At 62.0% G+C, this 22,859-nt stretch overlaps 2 protein-coding genes across 4 annotated transcripts in view; one reads left to right on the top strand and one right to left on the bottom strand.

Annotated features, from left to right (window-relative positions):
* The window catches only part of MRPL21 (mitochondrial ribosomal protein L21), a 151,234-nt gene that overhangs the window by 103,534 nt on the left and 24,841 nt on the right, over positions 1-22,859 (bottom strand). The gene's annotated exons all lie outside the window — the stretch shown is intronic.
* The window catches only part of TPCN2 (two pore segment channel 2), a 26,999-nt gene continuing 14,586 nt past the window's right edge, over positions 10,447-22,859 (top strand). For all 3 annotated transcript variants that reach the window (XM_049641715.1, XM_049641728.1, XM_049641722.1), the window contains exons 1-9: positions 10,447-10,617; positions 13,443-13,507; positions 14,214-14,290; positions 14,636-14,813; positions 16,122-16,238; positions 19,754-19,860; positions 20,404-20,476; positions 21,564-21,666; positions 22,608-22,673. In XM_049641715.1, coding sequence (XP_049497672.1) covers positions 10,512-10,617; positions 13,443-13,507; positions 14,214-14,290; positions 14,636-14,813; positions 16,122-16,238; positions 19,754-19,860; positions 20,404-20,476; positions 21,564-21,666; positions 22,608-22,673 — 892 coding nt within the window. In that variant the 5' untranslated portion in view covers positions 10,447-10,511. The remainder of the gene's footprint in view (positions 10,618-13,442; positions 13,508-14,213; positions 14,291-14,635; positions 14,814-16,121; positions 16,239-19,753; positions 19,861-20,403; positions 20,477-21,563; positions 21,667-22,607; positions 22,674-22,859) is intronic.

Here is a 22,859-nt window from a genome sequence, read left to right as displayed (position 1 = left end):
TGGGCATCAAAGGAGCCTAACCAGTTAGGGAGCCGCTGGACCGTCGCGGCTCAGCTCAGGTGGGGAGTTCCTGGCAGAGGGACGCCCCTCCCGGAAGGGTCCCCGCAACCTTCCCAGCCCCGCCCCAGGCACGGACTGCTCAGTTCCCCGGTTGGTGCGGCCCCTTCCAACCTCCAGGCCTGTGCTCACGCGATTGTCTCTACCTGCTGTGCCTTGGAAACCTCCCATGCGTCCTTCAGGCTCCAGCTCAGACGTCACCTCTTCCAGGAAGCCTTCCCGTAAGGCCTTGCTCCTCACTCGCGCTCAGTTTGTTACTCTTTCCTGAACACGGCCACTGCCCCACTGCTTCCGTTCAGCGTGGGTAGCTTTGGTCAGTCGTTCAACAAACGTTGGCCGAGTACCTACTACGAATTCAGCCTCCGAGGGGAGCCCCCTGGGGGTGAGTGAGACAATGCCGGCTCCTGGCCCCCCAAGAGCACGCAGTCCGGTCGTAAGTGCTCTGTGCCCGTCTGCCCCTTCCCGGGGATGACACCGTGGCGGACCCCGTGCTGACCCCCAGCCCCGTGAGGACCCCGCCTGATGCAGGGTGAGTGTCTCCAGTGAGGCACCCACAGTCGGCTCCAAAGGCATCCCTCTCCGAGCGACTGGCCGGTTCCAGCTGCCGGGATGCTGCCGGCTCTCTGCGGGGCTCGCACGGGCCATCAGTTCCCCGAGGGACAGGTGGGGACCCCCCCGCCCCCCACAGAGCAAACCTTGCCCTTGAACCTCCAGGTCCCCTGGCCTGGCTTGGGCTCTTGCAGGTCAAGGCAGGACCAGTCCTCCCAGCCTGGATGATCACCAGTGCCTCCTTGGCCTCCAGTCCTGGGCGCCCCCCCTTCCAGACTCCAGGCCCTGGGATTCCCGGTCCTGGTCTCTGCCCCGTGGGCCTGGGACGCGCCCAGGAGCCCTGGGCAGCTGTCCTGGCAGCGAGCTCAAAGTCCAGGCCGCATTCTAGATGGTTCTGGGGTCTGCTTCCTGCTCCTTCTCATCCACCACCCCAACCCCAGCCCGCCACGCTTCGAGAGCACAAACCCCATCGTGTCTCTCTCCCCCACCCTGACCCTCCAGCAGCCGTGCCCTGGATCCGCACCCTCAGCACGGATGCCGGGCCGCGCGGGGTCTGCTGCTGTCCCCTCACGTCACCTCGGGCCCTCCCCTCAAGGTCACTGTCCTCAGCCCGCTGTCGCTCCCTCCACACGCCACGCCTCCTCCTGCCCCACTCTGTGACCATCTCGTCCTCATCCTTCAGACCTCAGCTAAAATGTCACCTCCTCCCAGAAGCCCTCCTTGACCATCTCATCTAAAGGTGGCCCTGCCACCATGCGTGATGTAATTTGCCTACCATAAAACCTACCCTTTTGAAAAAAATTTATTTTATTTTTGAGAGAGACAGAGAGACAGAGAGACAGAGACGGGGGGGGGGAGGGCCAGAGAGAGAGAATTTCAAGCAGGCTCTGCACTTTCAGCATGGAGCCCAGTGTGGGGCTCGAACCCACGAACTGTGGGACCATGAGCCGAGCCGAAGCCCGACGCTTAACTGAGCCACCCGAGGTGCCTCCCACGTTTACCTGTCCAAAGTGCACAGTTCAGCTGTTTTTAGTATATTCGCACGGTCGTGCCGACGCCACAGCTGTCTAATTCCAGAACGTTCTCATCACCCCAAAAGAAACCTCGAGCCCACTGGCGGTCGGTCCCCACCCTGCCTCCTCCAGGCCCAGCTCCCACTACCCTCCCTCTGTCTCTGTGGACTTACCTACTCTGGACGTTTCACACAAGTGAATCTGCCTTCCTCCGCTCGGCAGAATTGTTTTTAAGACTCAGCTCTTCGCCCGGTTTTGTGGCTGAAAAATATGCCTGGACATTTCCCGTTTTGTCTGCCGTCGGTCCCTCCGTGCACGGATGCCACGGATGCTTTTCCATTTCCCCGAGTCCCTTCTCATTTCTGATTTCCTAGACGGTTCGCCGCCTCCGAGAGAGAAGGCCTGGCTGGGCGCTCCTCGCTGCGCCCCGGAGCCCCGCACACGGGGTGCTCAGCGAGCAGGGGCGTGGCGGGACGGTCGCAGCGGCTGCCCCTGGCGTCCGATGGTAGCGTCGCGCGCTCACGGATCCCGGCCAGGCTGATAGGACAGGGACAGGCTAGGACAGCCTCTCAGGCAGGTGGGACTGTGGCCGGGTAGCTGGGGGCACATCGGCTTCCTTGACTATAGAGCGGCTGGTTCTGCGAGGTCCCCGCTGGGACTGAGTCCCGTTGCTGCCGGCTGGTAATGTGCCTTCTGTGGCTTCCTTCCCTTCCCTGGCTTCTCCAGCTTGCCTCCAGCCCTGTGTTGGGGGCTGCACCCCGGGCCCCCAGCCCAGGAAGACGTGCTTGTGCTTGGGTCTGACCCGGCAGGGCCCCAGATTCTGCCCAGCTCGCCAGCCTTCCACGTGGCCCGACTGGGCCCCGACTCTCCCAGACCCTCACTCCAGGCTGCCACCCTCAGGTCTTCTCCCCAGGGCGGCACCCCAACCCCGCACGCCCCGCCCCCCCTCCCGCCCCCTGTCACCCACAGCCCCTCCCTTGGCTGCCGCCCCGAGCCGCGCTGTCCCCAGCACCACGAATGATGTGGGTCTCCCCAGATCTTTGCGTGGGTCATGTGTGAGAGCGCTGAGAATAGCAAGGCTGTGGCCTGGGCCGCATTTGGTTGTGCCAGGGGGGTGTCCCCGGGGCCCTGAAGAGGGGGCTTGCTCACTAGCGCCCCTGCAGGCGGCCGCAGGCTCAGCAGCCGGGCTCTCCCAGTGTCTGGCCAGGCTTGGCCGGGCCGCTGTGTGACTGCGACAGAGCACGTGGCCTCTCTGAGCCTCAGTTTCCCCAGACACAACAGTGGGAAAATTTCTGCTCTGTTCTCAGCAGCGGTTTCGAGACTGAAGAGTGACAAGGGATTTGGGAATTCTTCGTTATCTTAAAAGCCCGTGAGCACCTGCCTGTATTATTCCACAGCGCCTGAGGCAGTCTTGGTGTGGTAGGTGGGCAGCAGGTGGATGGACGAATGAGTGAAGGAATGAATAAAACCCACAAGTAGGGGCGCCCGGGTGGCTCAGTCGGTTAAGCGTCAGACTTTGGCTCAGGTCATGATCTCGCAGTTTGTGATCTCGCGGTCAGATCCTCTGCCCCTCCCCCGCTCATTCTCTCTGTCTCTCTCTCTCTCTCTCTCAAAATAAAAATAAATAAATAAATAGCTTATTTATTTTGAGAGAGAGAGAGAGACAGAGAGGGACAATCCCAAGCAGGCTCCACCTGTCAGCGCAGAGCCCGATGCGGGGCTTGAACTCACAAACTGCGAGATCATGACCTGAGCAGAAACTAAGAGTCAGATGCTTAACCGACTGAGCCACCCAGGTGCCCCTAAATAAACTTAAAAAGCCCCATAAAGCCACCTTTAGAAACACCTATGTGGGCACATGCTCCCTGCTCGTGCAGGTAGGGAGGGACCCCAGCCCCGTGGGGGGGGGGGGCGAGTGGCCTGAGGTGCCCAGGAAAGAAAGGAATATGACCAAGAAGCATCCAGAGCAGGTGCAGGGTGCCTGACCTGTGACCCCTGTGTCTCCAGGCTGCAAGGACATTGGGCTCCTCTTGTGATCTCCCATATACCCCTGCAGCCTCACCAGGAAGGTTCCATAATTCCCCCTAGAAAACAAATGGGGAAACAGCGAGGTTGTTGGCACTTTGCCCCAAGTAACATATCTCCAGGCATGTGTTTGGGAACCGAGGGGGGCATTTCTCTCTTTTTTTTCTTTAATGTTTATTTATTTTGAGAGAGAGAGAGAGAAAGAGAGAGAGAGAGAGAGAGTGCACTCACACAAGTAGGGGACAGGCAGAGAGAGAGAGAGAGAGAGAGAGACAGCATGAGCAGGGAAGGGGCAGAGAGAAAGGGAGAGAGAATCCCAGGCAGGCTCCAAACTGTCCTTTCCGAGCCTGACACGGGGCTCAAACTCACGAACCGTGAGATCATGACCTGAGCCAAGGATCTGATGAGCAACCCCCTGAGCCACCCAGGGGCTCCCAGGGGGCCATTTCTGATTTTCAAGCCAAGTTTCAAGCAACCTCCAGGTGGGTGTCCGGGGAGAAAAAGTTCCCTGTCGACGGTGCAAGCCTCCACCAGTGGCCCCGGTGTGATGTGAAGCGATCCTCAGGCTGAGCCCGTGTGGGTGTCCCCACCCAGAGGATGCCCTTCTCCACTGCAGGTTCCTGGGGACAGTGGCAACCAACACAGCTGCGTGGTGGGGGGCGGGGGGGGGTGTGCAGGGGGAGGCGGCGGAGAGGGCTCTGTCCCCCGGTGAGTCTCAGGTTTGCTTTCTTTCCTGGGGTCAGGGCAGGCCCCGGATTTCGTGCCAAGCCTCCCTGTCTCATCTACTCCGCACACTACCGGCTCTTTTTGCCCCAGCGCCTCCTCTGGGCTGGCCTCATCTCGCAATCCAGGCTGGTGCCAGGGCCCCGCCTGGCCCCTCCCTAGGCCTGATGTGCTGTGGCCTTCCCCGCCCGGGGCTGAGTCACTGTTCCCCTTCATCCCGTGCTGGGTGGGTCCTGTGCTCGTGGACTGAGCTGAGGGCCGGTCGGGGCTGTTTTCAGACACGGTGCTTCTAGCCCCCTGGGGCGATGCAACCTTGGGAGGAATGTCACTGAGACCCTCCAGCCTCAGTTTCCTCATCTGCCAACAGGGAAGAGGGACAGCCGTCTTGGCCCACAGGACTGATGGGAGAACAGGCAACTGTGGTGTGGGAGATGACCTGAGGGGCACAGGAATTAACATGAAAACAAAGCCTTGTCCCCTCTTGTGGCTGGCATCCTTCAGAGATGAGCCCCCGCAGCCCCCCACCTGGTGTTCCTGCTTCCCTCCTGTGACCCCCTCCCCTTGAGGGGGAGGGCAGAACCTGGGGACCCTCACCAACAGGACACAGCAGGAGTGAAGGGGCCGGGTTATAAGGACTGTGGCTGCTACCTTGTCAGTCCTCTCTCTCTGGCTTTTCTCTCTAGACAGCACTGACGACCGTGGAGGCCGTGACGTGAACTACTCTAGCAAGAGGCCTGCGTGGCAGGGAACGGAGGCCCTCAGCCCTGCAGCCACCGAGGGAGACTTGAACCTCGAGATGGGTGCGGCCTTGCTGGACCCCTTGATTGCCGCCTTCAAGAGACTCAGAGCCGGGGCGGCCCGTGGCCAAGCTGCTTTCAGATTCCAGCGTAAGAAAAACTGAGAGACAATTAATGTGCTGTTAAGTTTTGTTTGTTTGTTTGTTTGTGTGTTTGTTTATTCATTTTGGAGAGATAGAGAGTGTGAGCCGGGGAGGGGCAGAGAGAGAGGGAGACACAGAACCCGAAGCGGGCTCCAGGCTCCGAGCCGTCAGCACAGGGCCCGACGCGGGGCTCGAACCCACGAACCGCGAGATCGTGACCTGAGCCGAAGTCAGACGCTCAACCGACTGAGCCCCCCGGGCGCCCCTTATGATTGATGTGCGCTTAAACCATGAAGTTTTGGGTTTGTTTGTCATGCAGCAGTAGATAACCAAGAAACGTACTTATTGGTCTCGGAAAAAAGATACGGTAGCAGCACATCGTTTGGGTTTGCAGACGTTTATTGGTTGCAACGAAAGGGAAACGAGTCTGTTTAAATCAACTGGAAGGGAACTGTAAAATAAAAGTACGAATGGCAAAGCTCGCGGGATGGCAAAGGTCGGGAGGGGCATGGACAGTGACCGAAGTTCCCTAAGGATGAAGACGTTGATGGGACGCAGTACTGAAGCCACAGCGGGCATATTCAGTATTAGAAATAATCAGGGGTTATGTCAGGGGCAGGCGTCTCCGGGGTGCGGTGCAGGCTTCTCTGCTTCCTGGCTTCTCTTTTTTAAATTCGATTTAATTTTAGAGAGCGGGGGGGGGGGGGGGTTGAGCCAGGGAGGGGCAGAAGGAGAGAGAGAATCTTAGGCAGCTTCCACACTCAGTTCAGAGGTGACGCAGGGCTTGACCTTGGGATCCTGGGATCGTCACCTGAGCCAAAACCAAGAGTTGGCTGCTCAGCTGACTGAGCCCCAGGCGCCCCGCCCTGGTCCCTCCTGGCACCACAGCCTAACTGTGTGCACTGTGTCCATCGCGGGAGGGACAGCTTTGTGGCCTGTTTACTGCAGCCTGGTGTCCGGTGGGGATGTGGCCACCCCGGTTCTAGGGCAGCGTCTGACTGTGGCACTTACCTCCGTTCTCTGGGCTGAGGAAGGTGGGCAGAAGGGGTTGGGGTAGGAGAGGGGAGGATGGGGTGGAGGGTGTCGGATGATGTCACAGTCACGCGATGGCTCTCCTGCAGAGTTGCCTCCCGGTCCGGGGCACCAGCAAGACCCACGGACCGAGCAGGTAGGAGGACTAGTGACCTCATGCGACTTCAGCTGCAGACAGACCTCGGCCGAGCCCTTCTCACCTCTGGCCTTAGTTTCCTCACCCCCAAATGCAGGGCAGAGGGCCTTGGGGTTTTGTGTGGCCAGAGCCAGCTGTGTTCGTCCCTTCCGGCTGGACCTGGGAAATGCCCTTAGCAAGCCCTCGTCCCCAGTTCTGTCTCCTCCATTGGACCGGAGGGACAAGGAGCCCTGAGGGTGGGCTGGTGGGTGGGGTGGGGCCCCAACACCCAGGCAGTTTCACAGATCACCTCCCCCCTGCCCCGCCCTTGACAGGTGTCACTTAAACGCTCCCAACATCCATATCGGTGTAATTTTCTCCCCACTTTACAGATGGGGAAACAGGGGCTCAGAGAGGAGGGAGACGTGCCCAGGGTCCCCCAGCTGGGTCACCCTGAGAGCAGAAGTCGCGGGGCTGAAATGCACGCGTCCCAAAGTGCCTGTATTTTTTTTCGCTGCTGTGGCCCCAGCCCCTAACTAGCGCCTGGCGATCAGGAGATGCTCGTGAGCACTGGCTGGACTGGGCTGGACTGGGAGGTGGCGCCTGGTCGACCCCATAGGAGGCGACCGGGGCACAGACCCGGGCTGTGACTCGCCTGAGGCCGCCTGCTCGGCATCGTTCTGGTTTCACTGCCAGACTAGCACTGCTCCCTCCGCCCTGTGCCCCCTGGCCGGTGTCCCCAGGCGCAGGAGACCCATCCACGGGACCACAAGGCTGGCGTGAGGACCCGGCTACCCAGAGGGCCTACCGGCCACTTCTCTCTCCGTGGGCACCCGAGTGCTTACCGAATATTAGCGACACACTCAGCCCAGATGCTGCCCGTCCGCACCGCAGGGACAGCCTGGCTGTACCAGGGACAGTACGGTACCCTGGCACCTGAGAAAGTTTATTCCTGCCTTCCCTTTACCGAGAGCGCCTTCTGCTAGCCGTGCATCCAAGCCCGGCTTCACACCATAGAGTCCGTGTAAACCGTGAACCTATAAACAAGCTGCCCGCTATTTTACCAGCAAACGTGGGTTTACTCGGGAACAGCAGAGAATTGCAACCTGGGAAAGATGAGCCACAGCAAGGCCACAGGCAACTCTGGAGAGAGGACCCCTCCTTTAGAGAGGACAGAGGGAGTCGGGCGGGACCGCTGTAAAGAGAAAGTTCATTGGAGCACTTTACTCCAAGTGCCCGATGTCGTGGCTTCTCATTGGTTGAGCGGGGGCTATCTCTCATTGGCTGGGCTGTCGCTGGGGGCGGAGAAAGTCTTCCTCCCGCCGGGGTAGGTAAGTTCCAGCTGGGACTGTAAGGTACACGCTCTTCCTGTTGGGGTCTGTGATTGACCGCCAGGAGTGGTAGTGCGTGAGAGTCCCCTCCTTCTGTCCTCCCCACTCCATTTCATTTCCTTTTATTTTTAAAGGTTTTATTTTTAAGTAGTCTCTACACTCAGTGTGGGGCTTGAACTCACAACCCCGAGAATAAGAATTGCATACCCCACGGACTGAGCCAGCCAGGGGCCCCTCCCAACTCCATTTTTTTTTTTTATTTTTTATTATTTATTTATTTTTGAGACAGGGAGAGACAGAGCATGAACAGGGGAGGGTCAGAAAGAGGGAGACACAGAATATGAAGCAGGCTCCAGGCTCTGAGCTGTCAGCACAGAGCCCGACGCGGGGCTAGAACTCACGGACCGCGAGATCATGACCTGAGCCGAAGTCGGCTGCCTAACCGACTGAGCCACCCAGGCGCCCCCCAACTCCATTTTAAATGAGGTTTCCTTTAATTAATTTTCACAAAGTGCTTACAGTGCCCTGCATTCCACTTGGGCTCCGTGAGTTTGTACTCAGACCTAAAGGGAATTCCTTAATCGCAATTAAAGACAAATCCTTGGGGGATGGGCCATTTTTACAAAGTTCTGCGTGCATCTATTTCCTTTTTTCAGAATGAAAGTATCTTACTTTTTCCAGGTTTTAAAATGCATGCTTCTGGGCACCTGGGTGGCTCAGTTGGTTACGTGTCCCGTGTCTGACTTCGGCTCAGGTCATGATCTCACGGTCCGTGAGTTCGAGCCCCGCGTGGGGCTCTGTGCTGACAGCTCAGAGCCTGGAGCCTGTTTCGGATTCTGCGTCTCCCTCTCTCTCTGACCCTCCCCCATTCGTGCTGTGTCTCTCTCTGTCTCAAAAATAAATAAACATTAAAAAAAATTTAAAATGCATGCTTCTTGCTAAAAAAAAAAATAACCAAACATAGTCTATGATTTTTCTGACCTCCTCAGATAACCACACTGTTAACCTCCAGCACTTTTAAAAATGTGCCCGCTGATTTGCTCAATGATTTTATTGTTATTTTGATTTGATTTGCATCCCACTGAGGCGAAGTTTGTCTCAAGCATCCTACATCTATAGTTCCTCTGTTGTGAACTTCCTGTTCCAGTCCTTTGCTCCCCTTCCGCCTAAGGAGAGTTTAATGCTTTTCTTACTGATTTTTTTTTTAATTAAAATAATTTTTTAAACACTTTTGTTTATTTTTGAGAGACAGAGTGCAAGCAGGGGAGGTGCGGAGAGAGAGGGAGACATAGAGTCTGAAGCTGTCAGCGTGGAGCCCGATGTGGGGCTCGAATTCAGAAGTGTGCGATCACGACCTGAGCCGAAGTTGGATGCCTAACCGACCGAGCCACCCAGTCGCCCCTTGTGGACTTTTTAAGAAAAGTTTATTTATTTATTTTGAGAGAATGAACAGGGGAGGGTGGAGAGGGAGAGAATCCCAAGCAGGCTCCATGCTGTCAGCGCAGAGACTGACTCGGGGCCGAACCCAGGAACAATGAGATCATGACCTGAGCCGAAATCAAGAGTCAGACGCTCAGTTGACGGAGGCACCCGGGCGCCCCCTTTCCTTGCTGGTTTTTAGGAGCTCTGTGGGAGGCAGAATTTTGGCTCCCTTGACCTTCACCTCCTGGCATCACACTAGTGGTTAAGGTAGGATAGCTGGCTAAAGGGATTTGCAGATGTAATTTAAGTTACTAATCAGCTGATCTTAAAATAAGACGATCCTGGGTTATCTGATGCGCCCAACGTAATGACAGGAGTCCTTAAAAGAAAGAGATGGGGCAGAACGAGGAAGTTGGAGGGACTGGAGGCATCTTGCTGCATTTTGAAGCATGGGAGAGATTCAGTGCACTTTTGCTGGCTTTGATGACGGAGGGGCCATGAGGGGAGGAATGTGGTAGTCTCTAGAAGCTGAGAATGATCCCCGGTCGACGTCCAGCAAGAAACAGGGACTGCCGTCTAGCCTCCCGGCAATGAATCTGCCAACCGTGTGCATGAGCCTGGCTCAGGCCAGCCAACACCTTGACTTTGGCCTTGTGAGGCCCTGGTGGGAGAACTCGGTCCAGCCGCTGGACTTCTGACCTCCAGGACCGAGAGGTGATAAATGGGCGTGGTTTTAGATAAATTTGCAGAAATGTGTCACCACAGCAATGGGAAACAAGCTTTATGTGTTAACGTTAAAAAGACTTCCTATACATGTTGTAAATATTTTTCAAGAGTCTTACTGGTCTTTTCAAAGTTTACCCCTAACTATATTTAATCTTCCTAATTTCATTACCAGAGGGTAAATTCAAGTTCCATTTTGGGGGGGGTATCCTTTGGGGTGATCCCCGCGTGCCCAACACTCAACATGCAAAACACAGAGTCCTGGGCCCTGCTCCGAGTTTCTGATTCGGGGAGTGCCCGAGAGTCGGCCTTTTTCCCAGGGCCCAGGTGCTGCTGAGGAACCCGGCACAGGGACCGCGGTCGCCGGAGACATTCCGCCCAGCCCTGGGAGGTCCTTAGAGCCCCTCCCTGCCGGGAAGGAAGCTTAGCCCCGCCCCCTGACAGGCGGGGCCTAGAAAGGCCCCGCCTCCACACGCGAATCCTCCGTTCTTATTGGCTGGTGGCGAAGGGGCATCCCCTGTGTCACAGCGCGGTCCGCTCCTCCTCCCGACCTCCGGGGGCGGGGACGCCACGCCTGCGCAGTGGAGCTCGCGCGCCGAGTTCCGCGCTCCAGTGAAGGTCCGGCGGCGCGCGGCGACTCCATGGAGGAGCCACGGGAGGAGTCGGAGCCCCTTCTGAGCCGGGCCCGGGGCGGCACTGGCCGCCCGGCGGGCTCGGCCGGCTCCCGCGGCGTCCGCGTTGGGCCTGGTGAGCGGCGGCGTGGAGAGGGGAGCGGGCCGCAGGGGTGGCGCGTGGGTCCCCCCCCTCCGCCCCGGCCCCGCGCCATCCGCTGCCGTCGCGCCCCCCCCTCCCCGGGCCGGGGTCCGAGCGGGCGCTGGGCGCCAGGGGAGCCGCTCTGCGGACCCGGGCACTGGCGCGGGTGCGGAGTCGGCCAAGCGCTGCAGGGTCGCGCCCTGCCTCCGACCAGCCGGCCTCGGCCAGCCTGGGGCAGCCAGCGCCGTGCAGCCCCCTCGATGCGTCTCGGGTGGACCCGCGCCTCGCGGATCGCCTTGGTGACTCCTAGGAAGCAGCACTTCCGTTTTCCTCCCGGTTATTGTGGGGGAGACTGAGGCACGGAGAGGGGCGTGCCCATACTCCGGGTCACCCAGCGGGGAGGTGGCTGAGGAGGGATTCGAACCCCGCTGGGAGTAGACTTAGGAGTCCTTTCAGTCTGCCCTCTCATTCCGGGTGCCCGGAGGCTCCCCAGGGGCTGGTCCCCCTTCACCCCGGCCAGGGAGGAAGCTTCACCCCCCCACCCCGGCCAGGGAGGAAGCTTCCTCCCTTTGCCCTCTGCAGCTCCCTCCTGTCCTTCCTGTTTACGGCAGAGAAATTGCTGAATCCCGAGGAGGGCGGGAGGGTGGAGTCCAGCGGTCTCTGGCAGACACCCGGGGGGTTGGGAAGGGCCTCAGCCTCATCTTGCAGGAGAAGAAAACCGAGGCCCGGCCTGGAGAGTATCCCGGACCTGTCCAAGGTCAGCCCTGGGATCTGTTGCTAGTGCCGAGCTGGGTGCTCCTTCCAGGGCCACTTTCCTTTTCCGGACTTAACTTTCTTCCTGGGTCCAGGAGGGGCCTGTGGTGTGCGCCCATCCGTGGACTGGGGGGATGGGTGCCTGACCCCAGACAAGAAAACCGGAGGCCGAGGCGGCCACCTGCCTGCCCATCTCAGAGGCTGTCCCCCAGGAAAGGTCTCCATCCAGCACGGATCCCTGGACAAGGGACATAGGACGTGGCGGCATTTGGGTGTCGGGGGGGGGGGGTGGTGGTGGTGCAGACTTTGTGTCTGGAGGTCGGAGTGTCTTTCTCGTGCTGCCACTTCTGGCTGTGTGACCTTGGCAGGTTGCCTAACCTCTCTAAGGTTCAGTAAAAGGGAGGGAGTCGGAGGAGCTGACCTGAGGGGCGTTGTGACGATTCCGAGAGATTGCTGGGAACGCCCTCTGCACGGGGCCCGGCCAGGTGGCCGAGATGGGGCAGTCGGTGCTGATGGCCATTCTGGGCCTGATTGTGCAGGTCCTACCTAGTCGTGGCAGAGTGGACGGCAGGCCGCTGAGACCTGCATTGTAAGCTAGGAGCCAGGGCCAGGCGGCGTGGACCATGAGAGAGGGCTCTTTGTCCCGATGCCATGCCTCGATGAGGCTTCCCGAGAGCGTGAGGGGACGCTCTGTGTTCTGAGTCTCCCCGGCTAGGCTGTTGGCCCCGGGGGCAGGGGGGACCGAGAACGGCTGGTCACCTCCCGGCTCCCTAGCGGGGCTCCTAGGTGGGGTTCGTCCTGCAGTCGGATTCTCCTGCCAACCGGGGTCCGGGGACTGTGCTGCCCCACAGACCCTGCGGTCGGGTCCTTCTGACCCAGCCTCACCTCACGGGCTGCAGGGAGAGGGTGGCTGTTTTCTTGTTCCTGGTCGGGGCGCCCCCCCCCGGCTATGGAAAAGTCAGAGGCCGAGGGATTGTCGTGATACGGAAGGGGCTTTTCGAATAACACCTAGTAGCTACAGCAGCCCATTGAGTCTGCACAGCCGTCCCGTCGCATCTGACCTGTGAGGGGAAACTGAGGCATAGAGGTGCGGGGGCTTGCCCAGGGTCATCAGGGAGCTGGTCGGGGTCCCAGGCAGGCAGTGCAGGGTGGAGCCTGGAACAGGAGAGGGGGCTTAGACTGGATGTTGGGGATGGTGGGGGGCGGGGGGCTTGGGGCAGAGGCAGAGAGGCTGGTCCAGGGCTGATGTGGGAGCAGCGTTTGAGCCCTTGCTGTCCTCTGCTCTCTGTGGCCTGCTCCGCTTCTGGCTTTGGTACCTCTGCTCTAGAGCTGTGCACATGTCTGTGTGTTCCCTGTACCGGTTAAGGGTAGTTTTCAGAAGCTGCTGGCCCAAAGGGGCCACGTGTGAAAATAGAATCTTCAACAGGAACCGCTGCCGTGTCATTTCCCTGATCCGGGAGCTGCTGGGGCTGCGTGCGGGCTCTTCTCCCCGCCCCCGGGGCCCGGGCTGCCTGGGCTGCACCCTCTCTCCTGGGCGCCGGGCAGTGAGGTTCCTCCGTTGCTGCGAACCACGGCTCCTCATGCCTGCCTTCTCCCTTTGTGTCCAGCAACAGCTTCTGCACCAAAGCCACAGAGGTGGCCCTTGCCCCACGATCAGCGGACAGAACCCAAGGCCGCAGGGACTGATCTCGTTTGCAGCTTATGGCTCCTTGGTGGGCAGGGGACAAGGGTGCTGGGATGGCTTCAGGCCGCCTGACTTCAAGGCCCCTTGTAGTCGGGAGCCTTCCTGGGGCCCACGGAGGCTCCATCCATCCTCCTGGGCCCTGAGGCCCCAAGTTGCTGGTGGGTGAAGGCGGCAGAAGGGTAGTGACGGCCGCACAGTCCTCCCTGTGCCAGCCCAGGTCTGGGGCTCTCCTGTGTGCAAACTCGCGGCAGGGCGAAAGGCCGGTCATTCCAGAGCCTTAGAAAAGAATGCCTCCAAGTTCTCTCCTTGAGCTCAGTGGCCCTGTAGCAGGTGAGTGCCACGTGATCCCCCACGTCACCTGATGTGTTGTTTCTGCCTGCAGGTGCTGCGTCCAGGCAGGATCTCTGCTTTGACCAGGCTGCCGTCTTCATCGAAGATGCCATCCAGGTGGGTGGCACCCGTTCCCAGTGGCTGGGCCTGGGCCCGTCTCTAGGTTTTGTGGGGACTGGTGACGGCTGCCCCGATGGGCCCCTCCTCGCCGTCCTGGGGCCAGGGCCTCGGTCGCTGGACCGTGTGGCCACGATTACCGTGATGACGGGCACTTTGGGCACGGCTCGCCTGGAGTCCTCCCTCCAGGTGAGGCACTGGGTGCTCTTTTGAACCCTGGAAACACTCGTTTCGTTGAGTTACCACCTACTGAGGGCCTGTCCAGGTCTTGGGAAAGATGCTCCAAGATGGCCAGTCCATCCCCTGCTGGAAAATGCTATTGAGGCTCAATTCGGGAAATAGAATATGGAAGGGAGCAGTGTGCCAGGTGGGGGGCATCCTGGAGAGCGGCACCGTTGTAGGGCCTTGCACAGCAGAGGGGACAGCATCACAGGCAGGCAGAGGGCACAGCTGTACACTTAGAAACAGGTATCCACGCGGGGCAGTGGATGCCCAGGGTGTTCTGAGTCTGCCTGCTAACGTGCCCCTGCTGGGCCACGAGAGAGCCCTTTTTCCACGTGTGCGATCGAGGGGACTCCGGTCCACAGCCTGTGTCCCCGCCTAGGGCCCGTCGAGGGGTCAGCGGGGGCCCTGCACGGGGCTGGCCGTGCCGCGTGGCTCCGAAGGGGCCCCCGCTCATGCTCTCCCGTGCGCCTTTCATCTCCAGTACCGCTCCATTAACCACCGCATGGACGCCAGGTCGATGTGGCTTTACCGACTGTATTACTCCAACACCTGCCAGTGGTGAGAAGGGGCATGGCGTGCGGGGTGCCCGCAGCCTGGCTGGGTGGGGGGAGGCCGGCCTCAGGGTCAGGCGGGCTCCCCCTCCCCTGTCTCCTTGCCACGGGGCCCAGCCCACGGAAAGCGGGGCCCTCCTGGTGATGAGGTCCAGCCACGCCACTGAGTTTTGGCCTGGGCACCGTCAGCTGACCGCTCCAGAGTGGGCACAGACCGCGAGGCGGGGGCTCTGCTTCTGGAAGCCACCGAGGGTGGCCTGCTGTCCTGCCCGGCACTCTGCTGGCCGATGTGCTTTGCGGCCCAGAGCCTCGCTGGCTCGTGCGTTTCAATTAGTTCTGGTTCTTTTCTCAGGACGTTGAGCCTCACCATCTTCTTGATCCTGCTTTTGGCTTTTATCGAGACCCCTTCCTCGCTCACTAGCACCGCGGACGTCCGCTTCCGCTCGGCCCCCTGGGACCCGCCCTGTGGCCTCACCGAGAGCGTCGAGGCGCTCTGCCTGCTGGTCTTTGTGGCCGACGTGTCTGTGAAGGTGAGCCGGGCGCCATCAGGTGCCAGAGCGCGGGGGCCGGTGCCCTCCCACCCTGCGTGCTGCCCTCCGGATTAATCTTTACGCTCCCGGAGCTGGCTGCCTTTTTCCTCTGACTGCACCTTCCCCCTGTGAGCAAAAGGCCTGGGTTGGTTGGAGGACAAGAGACCCTGTCAGCTCTTCTCTCTCTGGACTAAACCGAGTCTGGGTTCGGGCCTGCCGGGTGCACGGCCTCGCGGGGCCTCCGGGAGTGGCCCAGGGTCTGGCAGTGCCTCTGTGAGGAGAGACCCCGACGGAACAAGAGAGGACCGGTGGTCTCGCTCGTGGGCCGCCCTCCCGCCCCCAAGAGGGGAGGAACACGGGAGGAGGTGGGTGTGGGCTGGAAAAGGACCGGCTGCCGCGCGGCCGTGTGTCCGACTCTGACCCGAGTCCTTCGGGAAGCTGGAGGTGGGTCCGGCCTTCCTCATGTGAACTTCTGAGCCACGTCAGGGGTTCAGAGCCGTAGCGGCTTCTCAGCACGACGCGGAGGGGCCCGGAGATCTTCCTGTGGGTCACACGTCCTGTTACTTTGGTCGAACGGTAGTGATCCCAGAGCCACAGGCCCAGCCGAGCATACGCAGCTGGCCACGGAGCCCCGGGTAGTGCGGCAGACTGTCCCCAGAGCCCCGCAGGGCCTTGGTCTGGTGCCTGCCGGGCTGTCCTGCCGTGGGGGTGGCTTCGGGGCCCTGCTGCTGGCGCTGGGGGCCGGGGGGGACTGAGGGCCCGGACCGTTTCACATTGTTTCTTTTTTAGCCCACGATGTGTTTATGGGTTTGAGGGTTTTCAGACTGGATCTGAAACTGGGGAGCGGTTCTCATTAGCGTCTTCCGAACGGTTGGGACGGTTGGGGAGTCTCGAAAGATAGAGAGTGTACGTTTTTGTCTGCGCAGCGTGACCTCTGGATGCCCCTGCTGCCGGTGGGGCTGTTGATACCCGGCCAGCGGGTCCCCGAGGAAGACCTGGTCTAGACGGTTCTGGGTGCGGGCCGGCCCTAACCAGAAGCGGACCACGAGTGCCGTTGCCCCTTTTCCAGAACGGCTCTTTTCCAGAGTGGTTTCTGTGCGCAAGCCAGACTGGCGGCCGGGACGGGCAGGACCGATGAGGCGGCGGGCCAGAGGGGTTAAAGTGCCCGAGGTCACCGGCGGGCTGGGCGGGGATCTCTGCTCCGGGCGCCCCGGCCTCACCCCTGCGCGTCCACGGCCTCGGACCGGCCGCAGGGCTGGTGTCTGTGGGGCTGCCCGCTCGCCCGCTCACCCACCGCCTCTCTTGCAGAGCTATCTGGTTGGATGGGCCCAGTTCCGGAAGAACCCCTGGCTGCTGGCCTACCTCGCAGTGCTGGTCGTGTCTCTCGCGGACTGGATCGTGTCGCTGAGTCTGCTTTGCCAGGAGGTAGGTGGTGCGGTGGCTCCGAGGCGGGAGCGGGGAGCTCTGGGTGGCCCGTCCGCTGCCCGTCTCTTCCCACCCTCCTAGCGTTTCGGTCAGCCGCTGGCCTTGTCCCGTCCTGTAGAAGAAGGCCCGTCCTGAGGCCTGGGGAGGGCACAGGGACTGCTAATTCCTGCCTCCCCACTTGTCAGCTGAATTTCTCGCCCGCCTGGGTCCCCCAGGAAAGCACCGTCCAGGGCCTCGCGCCCAGAGCTCTGTGGGGCCTGCGGTAAGAAGGCCCACATCGGCCACCGGTCCCCAAACCTCTCTGGCTGCACCATCCCCCCCCCACCCCCACCTGGATGCTCTGCCCCGTGATTGGATAGAGGAGAAGCAGGGAAAGTGGGTGTGGGGACATCCGTGTCCCTCAGGGCCCGTCGGGGACACAAGCCCATCGGGTGCTTTAGCCAAGAGAGTTTACATAGGGGCTTAAACAGGTGTCGAGTAACCGACAAAGCAGAACGGGGCCCCGAGGGACACGGAACTGCAGGAAGCTCAGGGGACAGGCCCCCAGAGCTGGCGCCCCGCCCCTGGCGTCTGGAGGGGTGCAGATCACCAGTGCCCCTGCGGAGACTGCTTGGTTCTGGGAGTGCCGCAGGCAGGGCCGGCTGGCAGCCCCAGGGCGTGGGCACCTGCCCTAGGGACAGCAAGGGGACAGCAGGGAGCCGTCCGTCTGCCCCTCCGGCGTCCCAGCCTCTGTCCACGCCCTCGCTGGCAGAAGTAAGCGGGGAGCCGCTGCCGAGAGAGAGAGCTGCAGGGGTGACAAGGGGAGGGCGCCAAGGGGAGGGCGCAGGGCCCGCCTCCCACTTCCTAGCAGGAAAGAGCCTCGTTAGCTTACGAACCCACATCTGCGCAACAGGCCAGGAAGACCGAGCACAGCTCAGACCTCGCTTTGTTATCGGTGGGGCCCTCACTGCTCCTTACAAGTTCCTCTCCCTCTGCGTCCCGCAGCCCTTGCCTCGGCCAGCTCCTCAGCAACTCGGGGCGCTTCCCCTCAAATGGGGACCCAGGCCTCCACTCCCCGGCTGTCCTTGGCAGATGGGCACCCATGCTGGCACGGCACCCTGCTTTGCATGAATTCTTACGTGTGTCCCTGGTGGAGCGCCGCCCCCCCCCCCCCCCCCCCCCCCCCCCCCCCAGAGCAGCAGGACACTGAGTCGTGGGGTCGGGGGAGGAGTTGCTGTTCCTGTCACGTCCTGGTGCTCAGAGCCTCTGATGCGCCTTCTGGTCCCACAGAGGGCTGTGCCCCACAGCTGGGGTCACTGAGCCTGCCTAGGGCCATTGGGCCCTCCCGCAGGCCAGGCACTTCAGAGTGAGGGCCATCGTGAGGCCAGTGGGGGCTGTGGGGCTGCCCTGAAGCAGCGTGGGCCCCTGAAGCTCAGAGGGTGGCCCCTGGGTGGCCCCAGGCAGAGCCCCAGCCCGCACGCCTGTCTGTCCAGTGCCTGGGGAAGGGGCACATCGCAGTCACCCACCCCCTGCCAGGGGGCCGCATCGGGCTGGGTGAGCCGAGTTGAACCGGGCTCTGCTTCTGGAGGGCAGGGCGTCAGTGGTGCCATGGGGGGAGAGGCTTGCACATTACAGGACGCGTCCTTCTGTGTCTTGTGGGTGTTCACTCTGCCCATCCACACATGCGCTTCCTGGACCCCATCCCCTGTGGTCTGGCCTGTTCTTTCCGTGCCCTGATCCCAGGAATTGTTACCTTTCCCAGTACAGATGGGGCAGACCCTGCTTGCCGCAAAGCTTTCCCTTCAGTACCGTCTCGGGGGGGGATTCTCCCAATTGAGGCTGTAATGCCACACGTGGTCCACTGGGTAGAGTCAGCCCATCACCCAGAACCGTCCAGAAACCAGGCCCCAGGTTTCTCCCTGTGGCCAGCTGGCCAGTCATAACTCACACAGGCACCAGGGCGGGGAGGGCGGGCAGGAGAACCAGGGGCATCCCACCCACTCCGGCCTAGTCTCTCACGTCCATTTCTACTTTGTGGCCAGGAGGGTCACAGCCCTCGTGGTCTACCGGTGACCGGATAGGCCATGGTCACGACTCTGCCGTGCCTCTTTCTCACGGGGGACTAGGTATCTGCAGATCAGTGGTGAGCTATGATTCTGTGTGGGCCTCCCAGGGGCACCCCGCCCTGGCCCTAGGCTGGCGTCTAATCAGGGTTGAGTCTTGTGGATGAATCTTCCCATCCTTCATCAAGGCCACATGTCTCCGGGTCCACGACCTGACGTGGCCCCCTGTGTCAGGAGGGCCCTTGGCAGGTCGGGTCACTACACCCGGGGAGAAGCCGCACCCTGCCCTGTGTCTGATTACTGGTGAGGGTCCAAGACCCCGGGTGCGGGTGCCAGCAGGACCTTCAACCCCTGCCTGGCCTAGAGGGATGGCTGGAAGATTCGGGATACGGGCCCTGAGACAAGGTTCCTTCCAGGGGCAGCGAGCGGATCATGGGTGAGCTGGGGACGCTGGTTCCTCAGCCCACGGGGCAGGGCTGGGGGCGTGGCCCTGAGCGTCCTTTCTCCGTCCTGTGCCGGGAGCTGGGCCCCTTCCGAGGGTGCGAGTAGCCGAGGGAGGTTGAGTCAGGCCTTGGGATCACCTGTGGTGCAGATGATCTGGAGGGTCTGCCCCGTGCTGGAGGGAGCTCATTCGGTCGCGAGAGACACCGGGTGCGCGGCAGGATTCCAGAGCACTTGGGTGTGGTGCAGGAGCAGGTGGCGTTCGAATCGGGACAGGAGGCTCGGGCACCGCCCTCCCGCTGAGCAGAGACGGGGCCTTGGCAGCCAGCGGGATGGCGAGGGGCGGGCCCTGGGCGGGCCAGAGTGGGCCTCCGGGCAGTCCGTAGGGCCTGGGGCTGACCTAGCTGTGCTTCTGAGACGAGAAGCCCAGGGGGCCCGGAGTCTGGAGCTGAGAGCTGGGAGGGGCGGGTGGACGTGGAGGGACAATCATCACCGTGAGCCTGAAAACCAAGAGGCCTGATGAGCTCACCGGAGTGCGAGGCCTCAGAGGGCAGGAGGGGCCCTGGGCGCCAGCACTCGGGTCAGGCCCCAGGAGATGGCCCGAAGCACTGGGCAGACTCAGGCCTGGAGGCCACCGGACAGCAGGACCGGCTGGGTCGGGAATGGGGACGCGCGGGGCGGGGGGAGGGGTGAGTGGGGGGGCGAGGGTTGTGTTGCGAGTGAAGGTGTCGGGACATGTGGTGTCTTGGTAGCAGGTGAGGGAGAAGGGGCGCCTGAGGGAAGCCCTCGAGAAGGCCGGGGGGTCCCGAGGACCGTGGGGGGGTGGGGGGCGGGGAGCGGCCCCTGGGTGCTCTGATCGCAGGGGTGGCCCCTTGGCAGGGGTGTGAGGAGGAGGGTGTGGAGCCCGAGGTGGAAGCCGGGGCGTGCGGGGGCAGGAGGGGCGGGGGCAGGGGCGTGAGCGGGGCCCGGGGCTCTTCGGCCTTCTGCCTCCGGCCTGGGTGGAAACGGGGGCCCCTTCCTGCCGTCTTTCAGCCCCTGCGGATTCGCAGGCTCTTTCGCCCCTTCTTCTTGATGCAAAACTCCTCCATGATGAAGAAGACGCTCAAGTGTATCAGGTCGTCGCTGCCGGAAATGGCCAGGTGGGCTCGCCGGGCGGGCGGGGTCTCCTGCTCCCTGCTGTGCCGTCGGGGCGCCGGGACTGCGGCCTGGGGAGGCCGGTGGGCGGGTGTTCGCGGCCTCCCGGCAGCCCCTTGGTGGCCTTGTGCCCCCTGCCTGATAGCTGCAGAGCCCTGCGGGTGCTCCCTTCTGCCCCGCTGTGGCCGTGACCCCTCCCCGCCCGCTCTCCTCCCGTCCCTCCCCCAGTTCTGTCTCCGTCCCCTCCCCCAGTGGCTCACATGGGTGACCCCTCACGTTCCAGCCCAGATGGCTGGACGTGGCCTTCCCCTCTGGGAGACGGGAGGTCCTCGGACCCCCAGGAAATGCTTTTGGGGTCACCGATCATCCCTGCCAGGGAAAGAGGGCTCCCTTAGGGCGGGACCAGTAGCTGAGCGCACGGCGGGCTCTGTCGGGGCAGGGAGCTCCCCGTGCGGTCGGGTCGGCTGTCCCTAGTCCCTTGTCTGCTTGGGCGCGTGGGGTGCGTGGGGTGTGTGTCCCGTGCTGAGCGCCCGCCCCTGCCTCCCCAGTGTCGTGCTGTTGCTGGCACTGCACCTGTGCGTCTTCACCATGCTCGGGATGCTTCTCTTCACAGGCGAGAAGGTACGGTGCTCTGCTCTGACCCGGCCCGGGGCCTTGGGGTTTGGGTGGACAGGGCGGCTCAGGGGAAGCTTCCGGGTCATTCTGGGGCCCGGTTAGGCTGCCTGCCCTAGCCTGGTGACCAGGGTCAGTGTCGGCCCACCCAGGCTCCGGGGTCTCTCCACGTGGCCGGTCTTCCGTGCACCCCTGATGGGGCCCCCGGGTGCCCCCTGCCTCGCGGGTTCAGGGCTGGTCTGCCGGGTGGCCCTCCTTCCGTCTCCCCTCCCTGCCCCGTCACTCACCCGGCTTTCTTTGCACCCCTGTTAGATGGAGGCCCCCTCATTCTGGCATTTGGGGCCCTCGGGATGGACTGCACCACCGTCCCTCTCATGGCACCTGCCTGTCCCCACTTCCCCTTCTCCAGCTGTGGGCTTTTGCCCCCCCCCCCCCCCCCCCCCGCCCCTGTCCCCTTCTTCCAGCTCCTCCCTGCTCCTTGGCCCCCAGTGGCTTGTTGCTGTCTGGAGGTGTCTCCCACCTGTCGCCCCGGTCCCCCAGCCCCGTGCATCTGTGGTCCAGCGTGTCCTTCCTCATGTCCTGGCCAGGGCTGCTGTCCTCAGGCCTGGAGCTGTCCTGTATCTGTCCTGGGAATGTGGCCGATGGTCAGCCAAGGCCGGTTTTCATTGAACTTGTGGTATTTGGGGGTTCAGGCTGTGCTGTCCATGAGGGGGGACTGAAAACTGTCCTTTCTGACTCCGGGAGAGCTGGAGCTGCTGCGTGTGTGTCTGTGTCTGTGTCTGTGTCTGTGTCTGTCCATGTGGTTGTGTGGTCGTGTGGTCGTGTGTGCTGTGTCTGTGTGTGTCTCGGCCAGGGCGGCTGAGAGCTTTTCGCCGTGGTTCCCAGCAGACCCTCTTTGGTGGCCGGTGTCCCTGTGGGTGCGTGGCCTCCCTGAACACTGGCTCTTGGGCCCAGAGGCCGCGACTGAGGTCCTGTCTGTGAGTGCAGAGCCTGCTGGGAAGTGATGGGGACGTGGCGGGTCAGGGGATGCTGGCCTCACAGTGGCTGCTGGGGCAGAGGCCCGATGGCGCCTCAGAGTTGTCACGTTCACTCTCAGCAGGACGACGGGCAGGACCGGGAGAGGCTGACGTACTTTCGCAACCTGCCGGAGGCCCTGACCTCCCTCCTGGTGCTGTTGACCACCGCCAACAACCCTGACGGTGTGTGAGGAGTGGGGAGAGGCCCCGGGGGCGGGGGGGGGCAGCTTTGGTTGTCGCTGGGCCGCAGAGCCGGGCTCCGGGCCGCGGGGGTGCCGAAGGCCTTTTTATCGCGCGGGGGAGGATGACACTGGCTTCTCTCCCTCGCTTGCTCCTTGGTTTTCTTTCCCTGTTCGTCTTTTCCCTCCTCCTTCCTGCCTTTTTCCTTTTTCTTCCGTTTTTTCCCATCTCCTGTGCTCGCCTCCTCCCTTTGCGTCTGTTCCCTTCACCTTGTCTTTCCCCTGGCTCCTGACTTCACCGGGAAGCTAAGAACGCATGAGTTGGTGTGTCTGGCGGGGCCCCCGGTGGCCTCCTCTCTGAGGCCTGACCACTTTCCCTGTTGCCCCCCCGGGCCCGGCCCTGGGTCTCAGGTGGCTGTGGCTGCTCACGTTTGGGGTTGCTGCCGGGGCCTCTCTGTCTGGGCGAGCGGTACGGCCAGGGTGGGGTGCCGTAGGCCTCCAGGGCTTGGCCGTGGCCTGGTCCCCTGGCTGGTGACTTTGGTCTTGGGCGCGGGGGTGATCCCCCCCATCACAGAGACCTTCCCGGGAGGGCAGCCCCCGGCTTCCACACCCAGGGAGAGCTGTGCAGCGGGACCCCGAGCGTTGTGCCCACGCGTCCCATGAGTCCTAGCGAGTCACCCGAGGGAGAGCTGACCTTCCGGTCTGCGGGGAGTAGACAGGGGAGCAGATCTCAGCGGAAGGGAGGAGCAGCCTTGAGAAGTAGTGAGCCCTCCGTTCCGAGGGTGTGCCGGCAGAGCCGGGGGTCGGCATTGGACCAGAAGGCCTCCTGGGTCTCCCCGCCGAGCCCTTCTCTCCTCTGGGAGGCAGACGGCGTGGGGCCGTGAGGGGGTCGGACGGACGCTGAGGCGGGAGCAGGGTTCAGTCCCTGTGCTTTCTTTCTCCCAGTGATGACTCCTGCGTACTCCAAGAACCGGGCCTATGCTGTCTTCTTCATAGTCTTCACCCTGATAGGTAAGTTCCGGTGGGTCTGCAGGGGTCACTTGGGGCAAGATTCTGCCCCCAGTGGCAAGATCGCGAATGCTCAGGTGCGAGTGTGCCCTCCCGACCCCATGGCCTCCCCCCGTGCGCCCTCCCGACCCCGTGACTTCATCCCAGTGTGCCCTCCTGACCCCATGACCTCCCCCCATGCGCCCTCCT

Source organism: Panthera uncia, chromosome D1 (genome assembly GCF_023721935.1).
Source record: "Panthera uncia isolate 11264 chromosome D1, Puncia_PCG_1.0, whole genome shotgun sequence".
Lineage (NCBI taxonomy): Eukaryota > Metazoa > Chordata > Mammalia > Carnivora > Felidae > Panthera > Panthera uncia.
Note: the sequence above shows the minus strand (reverse complement) of the source record. Positions and strands in the feature narration are given on the sequence as shown.